This window comes from Pantherophis guttatus, chromosome 7, assembly GCF_059756535.1.
Source record: "Pantherophis guttatus breed Tessera chromosome 7, ASM5975653v1, whole genome shotgun sequence".
Taxonomy (NCBI): domain Eukaryota; kingdom Metazoa; phylum Chordata; class Lepidosauria; order Squamata; family Colubridae; genus Pantherophis; species Pantherophis guttatus.
The window spans coordinates 19,156,678-19,181,542 of NC_142069.1; the positions used below are offsets into that span (position 1 = coordinate 19,156,678).

Genomic DNA, 24,865 nt, shown 5'->3' on the forward strand with positions numbered 1-24,865 from the left:
GGAGGGGGCGTGGTTTTGCATGCTGCCTGCATCCCGCGGATGGGGCTTCGCTTGGTTGCGCAGCCTGGTTTCTGGCATGCTGCGGTCTGGTGCTGATCCACTGACTAGGGTTTGGGAACCCCTGGTCTAGATCTCCCAATCTGTTCTAGAGGAAAATTGAGAAAGTCGAGGGTAGTCCTCAACTTGTGGCTGTAATTGAGTCCACAGTTTCGTTTGTAAATCTTGATTATCATAAAGCGAGTCATCACGTGATTATGCCCAATTTATCACCTTTTCTGCAGTGTTAAGCAAATACCATTGTTTTCTATGGGGCGTTTTTTGTCAGACGCTGGAAATAAACATCAGTTTCGGGGGGGGGAACCCATTGTATATTACAGTCACATGACCACTAAGCAACCAGTCGTAACTCAGTTGTTATGGCAGTTCCAATAAAAATAGGGTAATTGTGAAAATTGCCCTTCCAGGAGTGATCCCATCGTTTCTGTTGGGAAGCACCCAAACTGGCAGCGGAATGGGACAACTTGCTCTTGCCAACTTGCCGCAGTAAACAGCAAGCTCACCATGGCCAACTTGCCAAGGGGCAATTCTACAATTTGATTTAATTATTTAAAATAATTAAAAATATTTTAATTTTTGTCTTTCACATTTCATTTTGCCCCTCCTTTGATATCCTTTCTTTTATTATTCTATTCCACCATTTAACAGATGAACAGAGTTAGAAGGGACCTTGTAGATCTTCTAGTCCAACCCCCTGCCCAAGCAGGAGACTCTACACCATTTCTGACAGATGGCAGTCCAATCTCTTCTTGAAAATCTCAAGTGATGAAGCTCCCACAACTTCTGAAGGCAACTTCTGTTCCATTGGTTGATTGTTCTCACTGTCAGAAAATTTCTCCTTATTTCTAGGTTGAATCTCTCCTTGATCAGTTTCCATCCATTATTCCTTGTCTAGCCTTCAGTGTTTTGGGAAATAGGTTGACTCCCCTCCTCTCGGTGACAACCCCACAAATATTGGAACACTGCTATCATATCTCCCCTGGTCCTTCTCTTCACTAGACTAGCCATGCTGAAATACTTCTTGATATTAGTATAACTCTGGTCCCACAGTGAGTTGTTCAGCTGTGAGTTGGCCATGGTGAGTTGCAGCAAGTTATCCTAGAATCACCTGGCAGGGAGGAGAGCATAAGCATGAAGTTAGCCTGGAGTCACTGCGCCATCATGAAAGGGCTAGGACCGATCCCCTCTCTCCCCCTTCCTCTAAGTTCCTGGAACATTATCTATTTGTTCCCAAGATAAGGCTGCCAGTCTGAGGACATTTCTGTATTAATAGTAAAAAGGTAAAGGTTCCCCTCGCAAATATATGCTAGTCATTCCCAACTCTAGGGGGCGGAGAGCCAGCGCTTCTGACGATGTCTTCATGGTCATGTGACCGGCATGACTAAACGCCAAAGGGGCACGGAACACTGTTACCTTCCCCCCAAAGGTGGTCCCTATTTTTCTACTTGCATTTTTTACGTGCTTTCGAACTGCTAGGTTGGCAGAAGTTAATACTTAAAGTTGGCAGAAATTAATAGGCAGAACATAATAAAGTAGTTAGCTTGAACTTTATATGTGTTGAGTCTGGTTGTTCGCACCTGACAATTTCCTTCCATTTTCTTCTCTGAGTTTATTACAGAAGAGGATCAGCTGAAATGCTGCTGTGATTTTGTTGTTACAATTGATTTTACTCCGTTGTGTGCAGTCCTTTACATCCTGGAATAATTGATTTATAAATCTCTATGCGTTTCTGGTTTTGTGGAGCAGATTTGTTGGCTTGTAGATAATTTTGTTTGCGACAACTTCATGTGTTAGAATGATCAAGTACTGCAGCAATGGTCCACAGCTGAATTAAAGTTCTTAATCGTTGTTGGTGGCATCGGGATAGCAGTAGTAGCAGTAAAGCCTTTACTAGCTCCTTTTCTATTGTTTGTAATCTGCCTAACTATATGGAAACTGCAGCTTTTGAAGATCCATTTGTATGGTAGCCCTGATATCTACAGCTCTTTCACCTAATTAGAGAAATCTGATAAAAAGCAATTTGTAGCTTCTCCATTCTCATTAAATGCTGGATTGATAAAGCATTTTTAGCTGCGATTGTTCTCTAATGTTGACAGTGTTAAAAGCTTGCTCACATATTCTGTAATTGATAGTTAGTGTGGCATTAGAAGTAGATTGTGTTTCTGAGGTGGAGAAAGAATCAAATAATCCACATCACCAGGCCAGTCTTTAAATATGTACATTCTTCTTGCATAAGCCTATATCTGTGATAGATCTAGTAGTATCTAGTAGTAGATGTAGTAGCAACTGCTGGCAGGCCATACACTAAATAATAATAAATAATGTAGTAGATTTAATTTCCCTGTTCTTTATTCTATGTTGGAAGTCATTGCAGCTCCCTGCCTTTCTAGCCAGGTTGTATGAAATCATGTAAGGCACGGGTGTCAAAATCGTGGCATCATGTTGCGGTCATGTGACATTTCGCAATGTTTTTGCCTTCATGGAGCTGGGGTGGGTGTGGCCTGTGCGTGATGCATCTGCTCTGCAGGCCGCCAGTTTGACACTCCTGATGTAGGGAGAAAGTTGAAACTGGGCCTTAAAGAGCTTTGAAATAGGACGTAGGGGTGAAATGCTCCCGGTTTCGGACCAGATTGCCCGATCCAGTAGCAATGGCGGCGGGTGGTTCGGAGAACCAGTAGCAAAAATCCTTGCACCCCGCCCCCATGCCCAGCTGAGCTGCGCGATCATCAGAGGCTGTTTGTTTTACTTTTAAAACCATTTTTTCTACAACCTCTTCAGCTAAAGAGGTTGTAGAAAAAAGAAAGCCTTTAAAAGCCTCTGGCGATCCCAGCTGAGTTGCCTAATCATCAGAGGCTCCTAAAAGCATTTTTTTCTGCAACCTCTTAACCTCTTAAGGTTGTAGAAAAAATGCTTTTAAAAGTAAAAAAAAAAAGTTGGCCACGCCCACCCAGTCATATTACCCCCCCCCCACTAAGCCACGCCCACAGAACCGGTAGTAACAAATTTTAGATTTCACCCCTGATAGGATGAATTGTTTTTGAATAGCCCACATAGGTAGTCCTAGTTTAGCAATCACAATTAGGACCAGCAACTTGGTTGTTAAGCTTGGTTGTTGGTCATTAGTTGAAACCATGACTGTGCTTACAATTTTTTTTCAGCTTTCCTTTGCTTTATAGATCTGTAAAGGTAATTAATTGGCCATAAAGTTACTTTTTTCCCCATCCCTGTTGTAACTGCAAATGGTTGCTAAATGAGGCAGTCATTAAACAAGGATTGTGTGTTACATTTTATATTTTTGAACATTTGACACAAGAAAACTAATGTCTGATTATATAAAGGGCTTCCCCTTTGATGATACGCTTCTTTAATGAGCTTTAATATGCAATGTTTTCAGATAAGGGAAAATTATTGATACTTCAGACATCTGAGAAAAATCTAAATGTTTTCAATGTGATTACAGTTCATTTCTAGAAAGAGAAGTTGGGATGCTCAGAATAAGTTGGCTAAATTCATATCTGGTAACAATCTTATTGATTTCCGGATAATAATGAAAATAACTTAGGTTCATGATCTTTTGGGTGGATTATTGGTAGAATGAACAGTAGAGTGCTAGATTCAGGGATGAAATCCAGCAGGTCCTGACAGGTTCTGGAGAACTGGTAGCGGAAATTTTGAGCAGTTCGGAGAACCGGCAAATACCACCTCTGGCTGGCCCCAGAGTGGGTTGGGAATGGACATTTTGCAATATCCTTCCCCCAGGAATGGGGAGGGAATGGGGATTTTGCAGTATCCTTCCCCTGCCACGCCCACCAAGCCACACCCACTAAGCCATGCCACGCCCACAGAACCGGTAGTAAAAAAAATTGGATTTCACCACTGGCTGGATTGCAAGTATATCTTTGTCTTTTTAGATATCTAGGATGTAAAAAAAAATAGGCCAAAGCATACCCACAAGACATATTAATGTATGCCAGATAGTAATAAGAGTAGGCATTGCTTTCTATTGAACTGTTCCTAATCTACCTTTAGGCAATCCAAGAAACATCCTTCAGCAGGGCATAACGTTGACTGATACAATGTTAACTTCTAAATTATTAGAACATCAGTTATGAATCTATAGTAATGAAAAAACTTGCCTTGAATATTTTGTAAAAGAACTCCTGGCACTCTTGACTTGAAGAATGTGAGTGTGGTACTTCAAAAGATTTTGAGGGCATCACACTGAAGAGGACAAGTTTTAAAGTCACTGCTTTGAATAGCACTGGTGTGTGAAATTCCTACGAATATGAAAAGTAGTGTTGCTTTTTCTTTGCAGTGCCTCCAAAGCCATTACATCTGCAGAATTCACAGCCATCCATTACCCACCAAACCCCTAAGTCTAAAGCTTTGTATACCACGAAGCCAAGAATGGAGGAAATTACACCTATCTCTTCTTGTGTCTCGAAAGAAAAATCTAGTAAAGTGTCTGATCTCATCAGTCATTTTGAAGGAGGCAGGTAAACACATTTCATTTTATTCAAAGGTTGCAGATTGAAATGAGCATATGTGATGATAATAAATGAAGAGGAAGAACATATTCCAATTTTTAATGGCGAGGACAGACAGTTGCTATGGTTGATTTATTAAATTGCACAATTTGAATGATGATGCATTATTGATTGGACCGGATCAATTTTAGCCGGAAATGAAAACCAATATTATCACGACACACAGGAGTGTGTGTGCTTACATACAATGATCAGAACTTAAGCAGAAATAATACCTGATCTCTTTTTAAAACTGCCTTCAGCAGGGATTACTTTTAGGGAGTGATACATGAAGAGTGAGTAAATGTAAGAAATAGAGAAAATCGCCCAATTTCTTTCTTTTTCTAACCGCCTACATTTCCTCTCTTACTCATTATCACATCTCTTTTTACTTTCTCTCCCCCTCAATGTGCAGCAGGCTAGGACAGATTTCACTTGGATGGAAATCTAAATTAATTGCTATTAGTAGACTTATGCAATGAGGATGAGGGTCATATGAGGCCCCAGGCCTGCTCATGATTTCTAGCCCTGGCTTAGGTCAAGCTGTGTTCATGAAGACTTTTGATAGCAAAAAGATGAAAAGCTTAGTTAATTTTAGTAATGTTACCAAATTAGTATAATATTGCTGCAAATCTCCTTTTCCCCTGTTACCATTTTCAGTATAAGCCAAAACCATGATTATTCATTTAAAAGAACTTTGTCTTTCGTTTGAGGTTTTAGAATTGGTTGTCCTTTATTTTTCAAGAGTTCTTGTCTGTTTTAAACATCAAGCCAATACAGGTAGTCCTCAACATACGACCACAATTGAGTCCAACATTTACGTTGCTCAGTGAGAAATTTGCTAAGTGAATTTTGCCCCATTTTACAACTTTTCTTGCCATGTTTGTTAAGTGAATCTATGCAGGTGTTAAATTAGTAACATTGTGGTTAAGTGAATCTGGCTTCCCCATTGACTTTGCTTGTCAGAAAGTCACAAAAGGGGATGATCACATGACCCCGGGACACAGCAATGGTCATAAGTATGAGCCATTTCCCAAGCATCCAAATACAAATCAAATGACCATGGGAATGCTGCAACGTTCATAAGTGTGAAAAATGTCATAAGTCACTTTTTTCAATGCCGTTGTATCTTCCAACGGTTACTAAATGAACTGTTGTAAGTCAAGGACTACTTGTATTTCTTGTTTGCATCCCACCCATTTGCTCTTTTTAAGATTTCCATCCCAACAGGTTGCTAACATCCATGCTTTTCTCATAAGTCATGGTTACATTGTTCCTCTTATTTGTTCTGGTATATAATTTTTTTTCTTCTGTCCAATTCAGGAAAAAAGATCTGGTCATAATGAGATTCTTACTTCAGAAAGCATATTTAATATGAGCATCTATAGTAGCAGATTTCCATTAGCACTGTGTTTTATCTTTCTTTGTTCCTTTCCAAACTTCGAAGACTCACCTGTGTCTTTTCTAAGGCGAAACATCCTCTTGATAGCAGTCCAAGAAGAAGTTGGATAAAATCTTTCTCTGAATGAGATAAGTCTTGAGAAGAATAGGTGGTTCCATATAAATACTACAGAGTTAATTTACTAATACCAGATAGCCTTTGTATTGACGTGACTTTCTTGATCGGCTAAAAGTGGACAATGTCTTGGTGGCAGATGGTCCAGCAGCTTCATGTAATAACCCCACTTCTTCTTGATTGAAGCATCCTGCTACTTATACTATCTAGATTTAGCATCTCTCTTATTCAGACTTACAGTTGCCAACTTATTATAAGAAAGACAAGATGTAGGTTCTATAGTTGCAACTTACTTAAATGTTTTTATAGGAAGTTCATCATATGTATTGAATGATAAAACATTAGATATCTATACATAAATCTTCTGGGGCCTCCATGTTGGTTAGCTTCATTCCAGAACAAAAATGTGTTGTCTTTTCATTCTAGAATTTTTTCCCTTGGTTTGTGGGTCTTATCTGCTGAGTGATCTAAGATGCAGGTGACTGGGAAATAGAAGATAAGGAGTCCTCATGCAAATGAGCTGGCAGTTGCAGTTTAACCATTTTTAATCAAAGGTAATAAAAGGGCACCATTGCAATAAGGAGTTGGGGATGATTGAACTCCATTAAATATTTGGAGTCTGGTGAAGTTAATTAGTCCAGCTGTTGGGTTCCATAAAAATTATCCTAGGGCAGGGGTGTCAAACTCAAGGCCCAGGGGCCAGATCTGGCCCACGGGGTGTTTAGATCTGGCCCACAGGGCCACCCTAAAAACAGCAAAGGACTGGCCCGCATCTGCCAGCAAAAACGGAGCTCCCGAGCTCTGTTTTCACTGGCAGAGAGTTGCAGGATACCGTCGCAGCCAAAAATGAAGCTCATGAGGGCCACGGGCAGCCCTCCCGAGCTCCATTTTCAGTGGCAGAGGGTTGCAGGAAGCCGAAAATGGAGCTTGGGAGCCTCTTTTCCCTGGCAGAGCTCTCGGGTCCCCACAGGTGCCCCCGACATGAATGACATCAAGCTGGCCACGCCCACCCTGGCCACCTCCAACCCTGGCCTCCCGCAGTCAAACACAACCCTGATGTGGCCCTCAATGAAATCGAGTTTGACACCCCTATCCTAGGGAGAAGCAAAGATGAAAGTATACACATGGTAGAGAATATCTTGCAGAAGGGAGTAGTTACTTTGAGCAAAGTGATAAATAGCACTGATAAATTGGAGTGGTGCAGAAAGAGGCACTAGTAGATAAAGTCAACGCCATCTCACACTGCATTTTGGGTGATATAAAAAATCAGCATGCTTCATTAAAGTTAAATTAGGGCTTTGAACATACAATCTCGCTGTCAGAGCTGTTGTGATCCCATTACCTGCAAAGATAGATGACTATTGTGGGGTTGTGCTTCTGAGAGAAGAGGAGAGAGAGAGAGAGAGAGAGAGAGAGAGAGAGAGAGAGAGAGAGAGAGAGAGAGAGAGAGAGAGGAGAGAGAGGAGAGAGAGAGAGAGAGAGAGAGAGAGAGAGACTGAGAGAGACTGAGACTCCTTCTGACTGGCAGATTGTATGAGAGAGCTAGATTGGAAACCAATTCCTTTTGTCTCCTGTCTTTTTCATAGTGAGCAAAATTAATGAGGATTAAGCCAAAGTTACAACTCAGCTCATACATCATGCTAAATGTTTAGTTTGGTTTTGGCTAGGGCTACTGTATTACATCTGGACTGAAAAATATCTAGATTACTATTAGAAGGCAGCAAAAAATTAGAATTTTCTACAAGTTTTTTTTTTTACCTGTGCATGGTCATCATGATTTTTCCAATGCAGACATGGTAGCCCTAATTTTGGCTCAGCAGGTGTGAACTTCAAATGTGGGTTATAAACAATGGCTTAGCACATTGTATGAAGCTAGCAAAAAACACATCATAGCCCAAACATAGCCATGTTGTTAAAACTATTATTATGTGGTTGCCCCCTTATTATGGAAATGCCCTTAGAAGCCACACTGGTGCCACACACTGTCTTCAGGAAGATGGAAAAGGTAGGTTTTCGCTGGTATCTGGGACCCAAGTTTCTTCCCTTGTTTTATTTTGGAATTTTATGGGGTTTTTTCATGAATTTTTAAATGTCCAAGTGTGGTGGTTGAGGACACTATATAAATCATAGTTGTCCAACCTTTTGGCTTGCCTGGGCCGCATTGAGTGAAGAGGAATTGTCTTGAGCTGTATAATATATTAACTATATAATATAGGTTATATATAAAAATAAGAAACTTCCTTTATGTTTTAATATTTTTATTATCTTGTGGGTCTGCATTAATAACTGTCCAGGGCCTCATGAGCCCATGGGGTTGTGGATTGGACACACCTAATATAGATAATTGTAATAATGGAATAAATAAATTGGAATTTGTAATCCACAAATCATGGCTTTTTGCAAAATAGACCATAGTTTGATTAGCTTGAGAATTACACAAATAATAATTATAATCTGTTTTAGCATTAGTGATTGATATAGCTGCAGTAAATAGTGCTGGTTAAATGAACAAGTAGCCCGACTCTGTATAAGAGTTTCCTATATTTGTCTGCATGCTTACAATGTGGTATATTTCAGATACAAATCCAGTATAAAGAATATTATATTGGGAAAAGAATTAAAATGTATAAAATTAGCGCCAGTAGTATGTGAACTGAATAGCTTCATTTAACATCAATATTAGTATTTTTTAATAGGCAAAGGGTGTGTACATATGTGTGCACATCTTGAGATGTATCAAAAAGTAGAAATAAAATACCCAGATTGCATCTTTTTTTATGTAAAAGGAATGTAATTATTAGGCTTTTTGTTTCACCATTTATGCTGTTTGTTATGGTGATGGAACTGTGTGTTGACTGGAACAAGAATCTGCATAAATTTGCAATTGAGTTGTTGCCTGATACTTTCCAGAAATTTGAGGAGGGAAGGTCTGGAAAATTACTGCAAAGACCTTAGATGAGCAAATATTATACCCATCCTTAGAAAACAATTGTTGATTGGGGGAGGGGGGAGAAATGACGACAGTATTTTTAAGAAAAATATGTGTTCGTTTATTTGATTTATTAGAGTAATAAAGTTGTTTTGATCAAGAGAACAAACTAATCTACAGAGGTCTCCCCTATTTTCTTCTACAAGCAATCTGTTTCACAGAAGAGAGAACAAGACCTTTCCCCCCTCCCCCCTCCCCAGTTTCAATATGAGTCTATCCCACCTTTATACTTCTGCCTTTCTATTAAATGTACACAGTGGTGGGATTCAAATTTTTTTACTACTGGTTCTGTGGGTGTGGCTTGGTGGGCGTAGCCGGGGAAGGATACTGTAAAATCTCCATTCTCACCCCATTCCAAGGGAAGGTTACTGCAAAATCCTGATTTCTTCCCGATCAGCTGGGACTCAGGAGGCAGAGAATAGATAGGGGCGGGGCCAGTCAGAGGTGGTATTTACCGGTTCTCCGAACTACTCAAAATTTCCGCTACCGGTTCTCCAGAACTGGTCAGAACCTGCTGAATACCACCTCTGAACGTACACAAAGATTAGCCTTTTGGTTTTCTTTAATCTACTGCTGGGAAAAAAGGCCAGAAAATTGTGCCACTTTAGTCTGTGAACTTCCTGTCAAATTCAGTGGTATGATCTTGGAATATTTGATTCCCATGAATTGGTGCTTGATTAAAACCATCACATCTTGGGTTACAAAGAAGAAAACATTTGACACAAAGAAGGGGATAGATTTCTTTCTTTTAACCCATGCACATGCACAAGCAAACCCACCTCCCTCTGCATAATACCTAACAATCTTCTACTTTGTCAAGACATTTGAAGCTAAGGTTCTTACATAGGACTAACAAATAATATCTTTTCTTTTGGGTCCAGCATGGTGTTTGAACCTATTTATTATAATTTCAGTGGTTATTTCTCCTTTATTATAAAGGACAGTCCTTTATTTCAAAAAGCTGTCCTTTAGAATTATTGAATTTAATTTAATTTTTTGTTTTTCTCTTGAATTTCCTTTGTAAAGCAAAGTTATAAACAAACAGTTTAAAATGTGTTAGCCATACAAACCACTATCAGATTTGCCCCTTTTCCAGTTCGTTCTTTATTTTTTTTCCAAGAAAATAATGATAATGCACATACTGGAAAGCATTTCTGGGGAATATTTAAAACCAACAAAGAGCTAAAAAGAAACAAGCCATTTTTATAAAAATCCCTTACTAAGTTGCTGACCATAGTCTGAGCGCTAACTACTTTCGCCATGTTTTTATTATACCTCCTTTCCATCCTCAAATGGCAGCCTCTCTACCTGCCATTTGACCCATTGAAGACTTCCATTCATTATTCTTGGCTTTCACTACAGAGGAATCCTGCATACCTTCTTTCCTACTCTTTCTCCCTCTCATTCCCTTCATCCCAATCAGTGTCATCATTATCATCCTCATCATCCTCATCCTCATCCTCATCACATCTTCAGTTGCTTAGGCTCTTTTGATTATTACTTAATTCCATTTTGGACACTGCCTGACATTGACTGACTCTAGGCCATGCACAAACAATAACATAAAAAGCAATAAGAAACAAAAATAATGTGGAATCTGAGCACGTTAAACAAGCAGAAAAACAAAAATAAAAACACACCCAACAAAAGACCCCATTGGTCTTTACCCCAGGCCTTGGGAGTACAAACAGGTCTCCAAGACCTTATGGAATGTCATAGGGGCAGGTTTCAAAACCTGTCGCTACCGGTTCGCTCATGGGCGCTCGAACGTGCAACACCTCTGCGCATGCTCAGAAGTGTCTGGTGGGTAGGCGGAGCCCCCACCGCCGCTACTGGTTCACCTGATCCGGGGCGAACTGGTAGCAACCCACCACTGGAATGTCAGTAGGGTAGAAGCCACACCATTTCAGGGGGGAATCTCATTCCAAAGGGCAGGTAGCACAACACCAGCTGTTCCTGACACAGGAAGCCTTTCTTTGATGCTATAAATATCTTCAAGTGTTCAAAACTTCTACCTACAAACAAACTATTTAACTTAGGATATGCTTCTGATATGTTGTTTTCTATAGATTTCTTTTTTCTTTTTCTTTTGCTGCTTACATCAAGAAAGTTTTCAGGTATTAAAAAGTAGCCAGTTTGATAGAGCAGGAAGGATAGAGTAGCCAGAAGATCCAAGTTAGACCTCTTTCATTAATAATAGCAGAATCTCAACCCTTTCTCCAATCTCCAGCAAAAATGGGAGCATGTATGTATGTATTTATGGATGGATGGATGGATGGATAGATAGATAGATAGATGATAGATAGATAGATAGATAGATGGATGATAGATAGATACTGTAGATAGATAGATAGATAGATATAGATAGATAGATAGATAGATAGATAGATAATAGATAAATACTGTAGATAGATAGATAGATAGATAGATAGATAGATAGATAGATAGATACCATAGATAGATAGATAACATAGATAGATAGATAACATAGATAGATAGATACCGTAGATAGATTGACAGATAGATAGATAGATAGATAGATAGATAGATAGATAGATAGATAGATAGATAGATAGATAGATAGATGATAGATAGATACCGTAGATAGATAGATAGATAGATGATAGATAGATAGATAGATAGATAGATAGATTATCTCTGTCTGTCTGCCTGCCTGCCTACCTACCTATCTATCTATCTGTCTATCTATTTATCTACGGTCTATAGATAGATAGATACCGTAGATAAATAGATAAGACAGACAGACAGACAGATAGGTAGGTAGGTAGGTAGGTAAGCAGGCAGGCAGGCAGGCAGGCAGGCAGGCAGACAGGCAGACAGACAGAGATAATAGACATATACAGACAGATAACTTGCGAAGAAGGCCAGGCCTGCAAGTAAACACAAAGCCAGGCTTTCCTCACTTCAATCTAATCAGCAATCTCAGTCCTCGACTCCTTATTAATCTTTAATAAGATTATTGTTGTGATTGAATCTCTGTCTCACAGTTGCTTTTTATACTCTGGAGTCCTTGGTGGTCTCTGAGCTTGGTTGTTTGCTTGCAGATGTTTCATTACCTAACTAGGTAACTTCATCCGTGCAAGTGGGTAAGGAATTGCTCCCTGTTTTATATACAGTAGCTTGCTCTTTCAGTTTTGGAGAGGTGTGGTTTTCTCCTGGATGGTTCCTTGATTAGTGTATTGTTTTAGTTTTTATGCTAATTTTGCATATATGTTTACACATCAGGATTCAGTTTCTGTGTTTTATTCTTTTTAGCACATCCTTTTCCAATGAGCTGAAGAAAGACTCTTCTGTTTTAAATGTTGGTAAACCTCAAGGAAAGTATGGACCGGTGCCATCACCTCAGCCAAAATTCCTCATCCAGCATCCCCTACACGAGCAGGGAAACAGTAGAGATTGGTCTCAGGATATACAGAATCACACAGCCAATGGCATAATAGCACAGAATCAGTGGGACTGCCAAGATAAGTGGTCTGGCCACCGTGCCTGCAGAAACATTCAAAATGACTGTGATGCAGTTGATAGCAGTTTGGTAAATGGAGAAAGAGGAAACACTAGTACGGACTCATTGCCAACCACAGCAACTTGCAAGGGGCAGAAGATCAAGAGCCATCACTGGGCTCCGGGTGCAAATTCATTCCCATCTGTAAAAGAAGCTGGAGAGATGATTGCCAATAAGGAAGAGAAGCGGGTGGAGCAAAGCAGTCAGCGAGACCCTAACACAGAGACAAAGGTAAGAAGTCTAGATTATGCAGAATAGTGATTTACACACGAGTAAATAACGTTTTGTAAAGAAGCTTTTGATCGTCATGAGAACCGTTTTGGTACGGGTTCCACATATTCTTAGACTTGTAGAAATTTGATACGACTTTTGATTAGATTGCATTAGATTGGAGAGCCTCTTGAAATGGGGGAGCCTTTCCTTTACCGATAATCCTGTTCTACCAACCACTTGTTCAGAGTACAAATTTGTAGTGGTGCTGAAAAAAAAGATTTACAACTGGTTTTTGAAGTGGCATCCGACAGTCACATGATTCTGATTTGAGCACTTGACAGTTGGCACACATTGATGACAGTTACAGCCTCCCACGGTTTATGTTTATGTTTATTTTTTTAAATTTTATTTATTTTTAATTTAATTTAATTTTTTTCATTCATTTATTTATTATTTATTATTTTTGTACAGTTTTATTTTTTTATAATTATAAGAGTTATCCTGAGGTAAGATGGGCAGCCAATAAATGTTATAAATGAATAAAGTAAAATAAAATTTGTGACACTTCCCAGCCAGCTTCTGACAAGAAAAACTCAGCGGGAAAACCAGCAGGAGATTGGAAGTTATGGTCACTTGATGTTGCGTTTAACAGACCATGGTGTTTCCTTAATGATTGCAGCTGGAACTATTATAAGTTGGTGCAGTCACATGACATTTCACTTAATGACCGTGCTGTTTAGCAACAGTTATCATTCCCAGTTGCCCAGTCAGTAAGTGAGGGCTACCTATATTTCATGATGTAAGTCTAGGTATTAGGGCAGTGATGGCTAACCTTTTTGCCATCTCGTGCTAAAAGCGGGGGGAGCGAGTGGGAGTCACGTGCATGTATGTCCACACCCATAACGCAATGCACCTCACCCCCTAGAAAGCCTCTGGAGCCTGGGGAGAGCGAAAAATGGGCCTTCCCCACCCCCATCCCTGGAGGCCCTCTGGAGGCCAGAAACAGCCTGTTTCCCAACTTCTGGTGGGCCCGGAAGGCCTGAAAATCAGCTGGCCAGCATGCACATGTGCACTGCAGCTGAACTAGGGCAATGCTCGGGTGCCACTGATATGGCTCCATGTGCCATCTGTGGCACGCGTGCCATAGGTTCACCATCACGGTATTAGGGCCTTTCCAGACTGGGGGGCTGCTCCTGGATCATTACCATACCTCTGTAATGACATCTTCATGGGTCACCAATTTAAAATTTTTCAAAATACTGAACTCCTCCCCCTTTGAAGCAGGGAGCATCCCATTGGCTGAGGCTCTCCCCAGTGCCTGCCTCTCTGTTGATCTCCTTTTCTTTCCTTGTGAATAGACACACAAGCAAGTCAAATCCAGGATGCAGTACTTGTTGGTCAGAGGCAATTATTGTCTTCTGTTGTAGGTGAGCTGGAGGGAATAAATGTCATCTCTGGCTCCACAGTGGCCACGGTCAATAAAATTGTGGGTTTTTGTGAGAATTGCTCTGAGGGTTTAGGGTTTATTGCTCTGTGTGAAATTGCCCATTTGTTTCTCTGTCTGCGTAGGAGTACACTTTCTGTTCAACAGGGGAAGCACTCTGGAGTAAGCGCCCTTCCTGTGAAACTGGGAGGAATGATAATACACTTGGTATCACTATTAATCTAGATATGAAAGCAGCTGTTAAGGAGTAATCCTGGGGGAGGTTGTTATGAAGTTCCCTTCTCAATTGGAGTGGGCATTCTTGCTCAATTTAAAAACTTCTCCTGATTTCTCTAAATGGCCAGAACGGTTCTTTTGCCATTCTGAAGCAGTGGTGGGTTGCTCCCAGTTCGGTTTGGTTATATAGAACCGGTAGTAAAACCGGTGGGAGGCTCCACCCACCCACCATGACATCATCATGGGTGATCTGCACATGCGCAGAAGCGCTTACGCGCCCACTGCGAACCGGTAGTAAAGGTAAGTAGAACCCACCCCTGTTCTGAAGGTATTAATATTGGTGCTTAATGCTAAGTGCAAACTAACCCAAGAAGGTGGACCAAATAAATGAATTATTATTTGATAATAATAATATCCAAAAAGCAATTACTGGGTGCTGATACAATGATATATAACAAACTGGGGGTGGATATCTAGAGAAGGTGATGAAAGGTATCCACTTAGTCTGATCTCACCCTCTGAATCCCTGAATTAATGTTACAGCATATATCCTTTGATGGCAGCTAATATAGGTAGTCCTTGACTTACAACAGTTCACTTAGTGATCATTTGAAGTTACAAGGGCACAGAAAAAAGTGATTTATGACCATTTTTCACACTTAAGACTGTTGCAGCATCCCGTGGTCATGTGATTTGTATTTGGATGCTTGGTTCATATTTATGACAGTTGCAGTGTCCCGGGCTTATGTGATTACCTTTTGTGAATTTTTGACAAGCAAACTCAATGGGGAAAGCCAGATTCACTTAACAACCTTGTTATAACTTCACAACTGCAGTGGTTTACTTAACAAATGTGGAAGAAAACTCATAAATAGGACAAAACTCACTTTAAAATGTCCCATTTAACAACATACATTTTGGGTTCAATTGTGATCGTAAGTCAAGGACTACGGTACCTGTACCATGTCCTATGAGAGATTTTTTTTGACAATACAGTCCATGGTTCTCCCATAATGGCAGGTATATTTAGGCTAGAAATAAGCGTATCATGTGGGAATGAGCACAACTTGGAAAAATAGCTTCATCAAGGTAGCTATAAAACAGAAAAGACATGTAAGAAGAAGTCAGAAAATTGGGAAAAATACTCAACCTCATAAAAATAGTCCATTCTGCAATACAACAAACAAAGCAAAGGATTCATGAATGCATTTATTCCATCCTGATTTCAACTGTAATTTAGAAGCAATCGGATATGGTTTGCCTTTGTGGAATTTAGAACTAGAGTTGGGTCCCAGTTTTTAATCCTAGCCAGCATTCTTGAGTATTTGCATGCAGTTCAAATAAAGTTTACAATTTGTACTGGGTGAAGTTCTGCTTTGGAAAGAATATGGGCGTATAATACTTCGGCCTGCATGTCTTGTCCAACATAACCAATACCAGCTTTAGAGTGAACTATTTGCTTCATGTAAATTGCATTATAACACAAAATGTGTACCGGCCTAGACAAAGTTGTTTAAGGGAATTTGATTGCATTTGTAACAAAGATTTTCTTTGGTGGCATAATTTGTGTAAAGACTTTTAGATGGAAAATAAGGTATAATAGAATAATGGATACAGGAGCTGTTTGTTCACTTATTTCCTATTATATAAATCTCCTGCTCCAAAGCAACCTTTCATTACACATTCCCAGCTGGCTTCTGACAAGCAAAGTCAATGGAGGAAGCTGGATTTGCTTAATGACCACGTGATTCATTTAACAACTTCGATGATTTTCTTAACAACCATTAAAAAAGCTTGTAAAATTGGACGCAACTCACTTAACAACAGCCTTGCTGGAAATTCTATGGTTGCGAGTTATAAATTGAAGACTATGCGTATCTGCTGTTTATATATAAATTACTGTTGGCCGGTGACTGCAGAGTTGGCTCAGTTGCTGTCAAAAAATGGTGGCTCCAGATATGATCAGAACAACCATCATATCCTTATACATATAAGATCTTATTGACAAGTCCCAAAGATATCGCTTCACATATTACAATTTGAGGTTATATATTTAAGAAAAAGTTGCAACAGTCAAAAGCATCTGGGAAAGTAAGAAATGGATAAAGCTTTCATGCAGTGATGTCAGATGTTACTTAAGCTACTATATTAGGATTAAACACATATAAGTGGTCACAGTTGATAGAAACACCTCTGGTGAGTTTATCTGAAATGGAAAAAAACAAGCAAGCAAAATAGTAAGTTTTTGCTGAATAAATTGATACTATTAGTTAGCACTTCCAATGTTAATACTAGCCCCTCAAAACCCCTTTGTTGTTGTTAGTCATGAAGTCGTGTCCGACCCATCGCAACCCCATGGACAACATTCCTCCAGGTCTTCCTGTCCTCTACCATCCCCCGGAGTCCATTTAAACTCACGCCGACTGCTTCAGTGACTCTATCCAGCCACCTCATTCTCTGCCGTCCCCTTCTTCTTTTGCCCTCCATCGTTCCCAGTATTAGGCTCTTCTCCAGTGAGTCCTTCCTTCTCATTAGGTGGCCAAAGTATTTGAGTTTCATCTTCAGCATCTGGCCTTCTAAAGAGCAGTCAGGGTTGATCTCCTCTAGGACTGACCAGTTTGGTCGCCTTGCAGTCCAAGGGACTCGCAGGAGTCTTCTCCAGCACCATAGTTCGAAGTTCAAAGTTCATTCCTTGCTATGAAAACCTCATGGACAGTACCAAAAACCCCTAGGCCACATTAAAAAGCATTTATGCTTACTTTTTTTTTTTAAACATAGCTCCTTTTGTCATTTTATTTCTCACTATAAGATAGACCTTGGATTGTTTTTGTGCCATTCTGATTTTTCATATAGTTTTCTGTGTTCAGTTGAGTTGAGTTCTGAAAAAAAAATCTTTGCTTGATAAACACAGTAACTGATTGCAAAATTTTTTTTAAATGTAGGAATTACATTTTTAAAGCTTTCTTCTAAATGTAAAATTGGTTGTATTTCCAGGAAACAAATGAAGAAAAATGTTACAAAATTGCAAATGAGCTTTTGCACACTGAAAGAGCTTATGTGAGCAGACTTGCTCTCTTGGATCAGGTAAGGGTTTTTTCCACTTCCTTGTTTTTTGTGTTGTGAAGAAATGTTTTAATTCTGTATAAGAAGAAATTCTTTTGCTTGAGTCACATGCAATACTAATCCATAATACGGTGAAAAACCTGGTCTTAGAGTTATGTATGAAGTAAGTCATGTACAGGAAAGCTTTTTATCTGAATCTGTTTTGAAATTAGCTTGAATTAAAACTAAAGCATATTATGTATATTTTCTCAAACAATCCCCAAACATCTACATATCACTCTTTGAAATATGCTATGCATTCCACAAGCATTTCATTCTTCTATCTCATCTTCATAAATGTATTATCTTCTACCAGTGTTTTCTTTTCCTTTAATGTAATAATCCTGGATTATTACATTATTATCAGTAGCTTTTGAAGATCAGCACTCAACTCCAAAGTCAGTAATATAGAACTACAAGCATTATGTCAAACCTGCCCCACCAATGGAATTTGCAGGTCTCCTATTTTAAATAATAATTCATTTTTAGTGGATTCTGATCAAATGGCCAAATCATGAGATACTGAAATTAAAAGTAAAGGTAAAGGTTCCCCTTGCACATATGTGCTAGTCATTCCCAAATCTAGGGGGCGGTGCTCATCTCCGTTTCAAAGTCGAAGAGCCAGTGCTGTCCGAAGATGTCTCCATGGTCATGTGGCTGGCATGACTAAACACCAAAGGCGCATGGAACACTGTTACCTTCCCACCAAAGGCGGTTCCTATTTTTCTACTTGCATTTATTACATGCTTTCAAACTGCTAGGTTGGCAGAAGCTGGGACAAGTAACGGGAGCTCACCCTGTTTTGCGTCACTAGGGATTCGAACCCTGAACTGCGAACCTTTCGATCAACAAGCTCAGTGTCTTAGCCACTGAGCCACCACATCCCTTTTATACTGATATTACTGCCAAGATATTGGACAATATATAATGATTTCCCAAGTTGTGGGTCATGTATATTTGTAAATGTATACAATCACCTATCCTTGTGGACCATAGATGGGGAATTAATGTTTTAGAGTACAGCTTCCTGTGCCATTCTTTCTCTGTCGGAAAGAGAAGAGTTATCTAAGTGATTATGGTTAGATATTTCCTCCACTGTCTTATTTTTCTCTCAGCAATGGGGTCCATTTTCTCCCTTTGGCAAATGCCACCCTATGGCTAGTTGGTCACTCCTAATAACCATGAGACCCATTTAATTTTGCAACTAAGAAAGGGAAAATCCACGTTCATCTCCCAGTTGAAATGATGACTAACTACAAAATAATTAGGAATTACTCATATCCCTTCGGAATAAAGTTCCATTTAAATTCCACAGTCCAAAAAATGTAAATGTCACACAGCCCACGAGCGTTGATTTTGCTCTCCTGATTCACTAGCCTGTTCTTTTTGTTTACAGTATAACTTTTCTCAGTAACCCAATACTGTATCTGAACATTTTTCATCATGGGAGTCTGCCTTTTGGATTGCCTTCTCACCTTCATTCTTTGCATAATTATTTTCCCCCTTTCTGGGTTATTAGACCATAAATTGAGTTTTGAATATAATCTTTTTTTTCTTTTTCTTTTTTATCTTAGCTAGCTTCCTTTTGTGTTGATTTGGATTTTTCTCTCTGACTTGAAATATAAGAAGCACTGCATATTTGCCAGTTTTGGAATAGAAATTAATCATCTCTTATTACCTTTAAATTTCTAGTGGTTTATTATGACTACTGTCTTCTTACTGTAGCTATTGGCTACACTAATGCATGCAATTCCTTTCAGTTTAATAAGGAGCTGCTTTGCTATGAAGTGATGTGCAAGCCTGGGAGTTGGCAGCCAAAGAAACAGAACAAAATAATAACAAAATAATATGATTATAAAAGCAAGCAGGTACTTAATTAAGAACCCTGGTGCTGCAGTGATTAGAATGCAGTATTTCAGGCTAACTTTACCCACAGCCAGGGAGTTCGATCCTGATTGGCTCAATACTGACTCAGCCTTCCATCATTCTCACGTCAGTAAAATGAGGACCCAGATTTTTTGGGGAAATATAGTGACATTTGTAAACCACATAGAGCAGGGGTGGGCAACTATGGCCCTTTTATGACTTGTGGATTTCAACTCCCAGAATTCCTGAGCCAGCCATGTTAGCTCAGGAATTCTGGGAACTGAAGTCCACAAATCATAAAAGGCCCATACTTGCCCACCTCTGACTTGGAGAATGCTGTAAAGCATTATGGAGCGGTATATAAGTCTAAGTGCTATGGCTATTGATAATTAAAGCAGTACAATTAAGATTAGTGCCTGTCATTCATTTGCAATATTGAACCTGCCTTATCTTTTTATTAACAATTCATGGATAATGCAGGATTCCTCTTTGTCCCTATGCTTCAGGCCGAATTCCGTTTTTGCTTCTTTGTTTTGTAGTTAGAAGTCCCATCTTTCTATCCTTGTTTCAGGATGCCCATCAATCTTCTCCCATGTACCTCATCTGTCATTTTCTCATATTTCTGCATTTCTCATTAAAAGTTTTTGTCTTTTGCCTAATCCTTCATTCTCCAAGTCCTGTCCAAAACTTTTTATCTTTGACTGATACTCTCATTTCAAATTTCTGACACCTTTGCTGATTTTCTCCAGCTATTCTTACTCACCTGCCTTTCTCTTTAATTGCTTCTTTGTTTTTTTTTTAGCCAACCATAGTTTAATGAAGTCTTTTTCAAGCTGCACTCTATAGAAGAAGGGTCTCCAACCTTGACAAGTTTAAGCCTAGAGGTCTTCAACTCCCAGAATTTCCCAGCCAGCTTTGCTTTGCTTACTGGGTAATTCTGGGAGTTGAAGTCCACCAGGTTTAAGTTGCCAAGGTTGGAGACCCCTGCTATAGAAGTGCTAGATTTGGGAGATTCTGTGAGTTAGCCCTTACATACCTGTTTTAGCCTCTTTGAAATTGTTGGAGAGAAAAGGGGGTGACACGGACCCCTGAAGTTTGCTTGTTTTTTAAATATTTTTTTAAATTTTCCCTAAACTAAGCCCTATATTTTGTCTTTTATAGAGAATGTATAAGCAAATAGCAACTGCAAGCCACATTAAAAATATATTGAGGCGTGTGAGCAAGTTACTCTGTGTAGTTACAATTTGCCCTTTAAAAAGAGCTATAAATTTTATATTACATTTTCCAAAATTACAAAACATAATATTGAGCAGCTGTGTGGCAACACCCAGTTGACTTTGGCTCATCTTAAAAACCTAATCTTGGGTGGACCTGGCTATACTTTAATGGAAAACTACTAGCAAATCCTTGAGCTTCAGGCTAGACAGGGAATTTAAAACAAAACAAAACAAAACAAAACAAAACAAAACAAAACAAAACACCAGAAGGCAGCAGTAGCAAATCACTTCTGTATTGATTCTAGGAAAACCAGATAGATGTGCCCATAAAATCTCCAGGAATCTAAATGGACTACTAAAAAGGAAATTTTACATCAGTGAAATCAGTTTCCTAATTGCAAATCTGTTGGCTTATAGTATTAGACCTAAATTGTTTGTTTATTTGTGTCAGAAGCATCACAATTAAAATAAGGCATACTATTTGACATAAAATTTAAGGTACAAAATACAAGATTAAAATATGTGTATAAATTAAACATGTTGCCAGAAACTAGCAACATTAATTGGATTCCGACACACGGCCATGGGATCCTCAAATGTACACTGATCAGGACCCAAATTTATAACTTTGTACTCATTAGTAATATTGGTGGGAAAAAATACACTCTTTGTGTGGCTTTTGTAAAGGTTAAGGCTGTATTTTGACCTGAAAGTTAACTCTCGTTTACGTAAGAATGAGTCTTGAGGTTGCACATTCCATTTCATGTTTCTCCTGAGTTAGACAACTACAAAAATAACTTCTTCCCCTGGCAGAAAAATATGTTTGGATTCAAGTGTGCTTGGGGTTTTAATTGGTTAGTGTTTTTTTTTTCTAAAAAGACAACGATTTGAGAAGTGGAATTCATTTTATTTCATAAAAACACTTCATCTTCCATTATAGGTTGGTCACAAGTGTCAGTCTGTAGTAGACTATGTTGTTGAAATGTTAACAGAGTTAATGTTGAATGAGAGACTATAAGGGAACCGTAAACTTACAAATTTACCTCCACAAACAAATTGTAAAAGAAGACAAATCCCTTTTGTATTGTTGCTAAGATTTTAATTATGTAACCTCCAAATCCAGATAAAGTGTGTTGCTCTTGTTTTGTAGTTAGATTAATTTCTTTTAGCAAGCTCATAGCAAGACTAACTACAGTCAAGTCTTGTGGTGGTCTGATGAAGGAAGCAATAAGGCAGGCCTGTCAAACTGGTGGCCCGCGGGTCAGATATGGCCTGCGCAGGACTCGCCCACCCCAGCTCTGCAAAGGCAAAAAAATCCAGATATGTCACAATACAGCCTGATACGTCATGACACAGACAATAATGTGATCGGGTTTGACACTCCTGCCATAAGAGATCCTATGGCATGCGTGCCAGAGGGGGCATGCAGAATGAGCATGTGCGCCATCGCCAGCTGCTCTACTCGTTTCCGTCGTGCATCTTCGTAGGTGCCGGAGCACCAGAAAACGGCCCGAAAAACAGCCAAAAAACAAGCCCTTTTCCAGGCCATTTTCTGGGCCATTTTTGGATATGGCCCAAAAAATGTTTTTGGCCTGAAAAACGGCTGAAAAAAGGCCTGGAAATGGCCTGAAAACAGCCTGAAAAACAGCAAAAACCAGCAAAAAACCCAGGCACGTGCGCGTCAGCCAGCTGATCTTCAGGTTTTTGGCGCTCCAGCGTTCCGGTTTGGGCACTCGGTGCCAAAAAGGTTCGCCATCGCTGTCCATCACAATGTGGCACCCAGTAAATCGTTATAAATTTAGAATACAAAATGACAGAGTTGGAAGGGACCTTGGAGTTTGTCTAGTCCAATCCCCTAAAACCTAAACCATTTTAGGCATTCAGAACTGTTTAAAATGATATGTCCGAGGGCCATGTAAAAGTGAGATGGGCAGGTCTACAAATCAAATAAAGAAATAACGAATAAGTGAAGGTTGTCACATCAATCTGTTTCTGTGTTCAGTAAAAACAGAATACGAAAAAGGTTCGATGTGATGGTTCATCAGTGTAACATGGGAGTGAATATTTTGACTTAAACGAGCAGCAAATGTGAAGGAAGACGACTTTTGAAGGAAAGAGGGAGGGGGGAAAGCAGCACATACATCAAAAATCTGCTGGCTCAGAAGATTGCACAGCTTTCCTAGAATAAAGACTGACACGTTTGAAGGTCATTTCACAGTGTGGTGTTTTGGATTCACAGCGGAAAAAGGCTTTTTGGAGATGTGAATGTGGTATCCGTCAGCAACTTTTTCTGTGAGGGGATGCAGATACTTTAAGAAAACGCAAAGGAGTGCAACATGGGTGCCCCCATTACTTCTGAAATCCATTTATGCCTTTGCACTGCACAGCCTTGCTTTTTGCAAAGAAACCATTTTGAAGGGCAAGAATAGGTAGCTCTGTATTATCTCATTAAAACAAAGTGAAGCTATAACAACAGGGGATTGTTAAAACATTATTATGGATGGATTACCTGATATAACCAATAAACACCAGAGACTTTTTATCTTGTGCTAAAGTGAGAGGAGCAGGAATGCATTTATGCGTAACTCTGTCTTCCATTCTTTGCAGGTCTTTTATTGCAAACTAATGGATGAAGCTAACCGGGGATCATTTCCAGCTGAAGTCGTTAATAAAATATTTTCCAATATTTCATCCATAAATCAGTTCCATAGTCAGTTCTTGCTACCTGAGCTTGAGAAAAGAATGCAGGAATGGTAAGCATGGTTGCAAATTGTTGAAGGACAGTTTGAAAAATAACGTGGACATCATCCCGCCCCCATAGGAGATTATGGGGATTCCCCCACCACCACCAGCCCTGCTCAAAGAAGCATTTAACTTTGTGTAATTGAGATCCTTAAAGATTTTTGTGCAAAAAACCCTGAAAATGTAATATCCCTTTGCCTTAAAACATGTCCTCCCATATGTGTAGATATCCAAAATATATAGATTGCAATATTGGAGCAGGTGAGATCAATCTGTATTTGTACAATAAAAAAGATCAATTAGTACATCATGAACTGGATGTTTGTTTAAATATGTTAAGAGAAATATATTTGGTCAAGCTGTGAAATGAATTTTCTTTCTTTTTAAAAAAAAACACCACCTATTTTCAATTTCAGCATTGTGCTGCAGTGAACTGGTTTTTTTAAAAAAAGGGAAGTCTTGATTTTAATGAGTAGCTATTATGACATGGAGTTATGTGCATTTTAATTTATTTAATCGCTGTTCTTTCTTTTGTTTGTCTACTTATCTTGTTTGTTTTCTGAACATCAGAAGAAAAGAGAAAAGATAAGAATTCCAGGGATGATTATTAATTTTTTTTAGCAATATTTAATACTGATTTTAAGATACAAAAGAAAAGGATTTCTGATTGCAAAATATCTGCTACTGTGTTTCCCCCAAAATAAGACCCTGTTTTATATTTTTTTGAACCCTGAAATAAGCACTTGGCCTTATTGCCATGCACTCAAAAGCCCGATTGGGCTTATTATCAGGTGATGTCTTATTTTGGGGGAAACAGGGTATTATCTCAATGCCTTCTCAGAACCATCCAAATCTTAACTCTCCCCTCTTATTTTATATTGTACAAGAAATTCTGAAATTTATTTCTGCTTTTTGACTAGCTTAAAGCTATGTCTGGAATTAAGACAGATGTTAAATGTAATTGTGATTTAAGCCCAGGTTGCTTCGTAAAAAAACAGAATCATATTTTTGTGAGTTTGAATGTAGTTAATTACTATCATGCACTAATTTACCCCAGATCAGATTTTAGGAAGAAAGGGATATATGGCAGCTGTGTTCCCAAACCTTAACATGTGGAGTGAGAAAACTCTGGGCCCATAATCCATATATACCACTCTAAATTCAACTGTCAAAGTTCTCAATATACTTCAGTCCACTGATTCCAGTATGTTAATGGACACTCCATTGAGTAGAAAAACACAGAGGTGGGATGACTGTACCGATTGTCCTTGTGTAGTCTTTACTGTTGTAGAATATTAGTTACAACTTTGAGAATTGCTTGTGTCTCCCTTACGAATGATCAGTATGGAGGATAAAATATTTCATAAAATATAGGCATTGGCTCCTGAATAATTGGAGTCTTCTACTGTGGGAATCTAATTAATTGAAAAAACGAGTGCTTTTCGTGATAGGCA

General features: G+C 39.1%; 1 protein-coding gene across 4 annotated transcripts in view; it reads left to right on the forward strand.

The window, feature by feature from the left end:
* Positions 1 to 24,865, forward strand: part of FGD4 (FYVE, RhoGEF and PH domain containing 4) — a 124,123-nt gene that overhangs the window by 82,346 nt on the left and 16,912 nt on the right. For all 4 annotated transcript variants that reach the window (XM_060694501.2, XM_087873099.1, XM_087873098.1 and 1 more), the window contains exons 3-6: positions 4,373 to 4,553; positions 12,365 to 12,842; positions 17,479 to 17,568; positions 23,277 to 23,422. In XM_060694501.2, the coding sequence (XP_060550484.2) occupies positions 4,373 to 4,553; positions 12,365 to 12,842; positions 17,479 to 17,568; positions 23,277 to 23,422 (895 nt within the window). The remainder of the gene's footprint in view (positions 1 to 4,372; positions 4,554 to 12,364; positions 12,843 to 17,478; positions 17,569 to 23,276; positions 23,423 to 24,865) is intronic.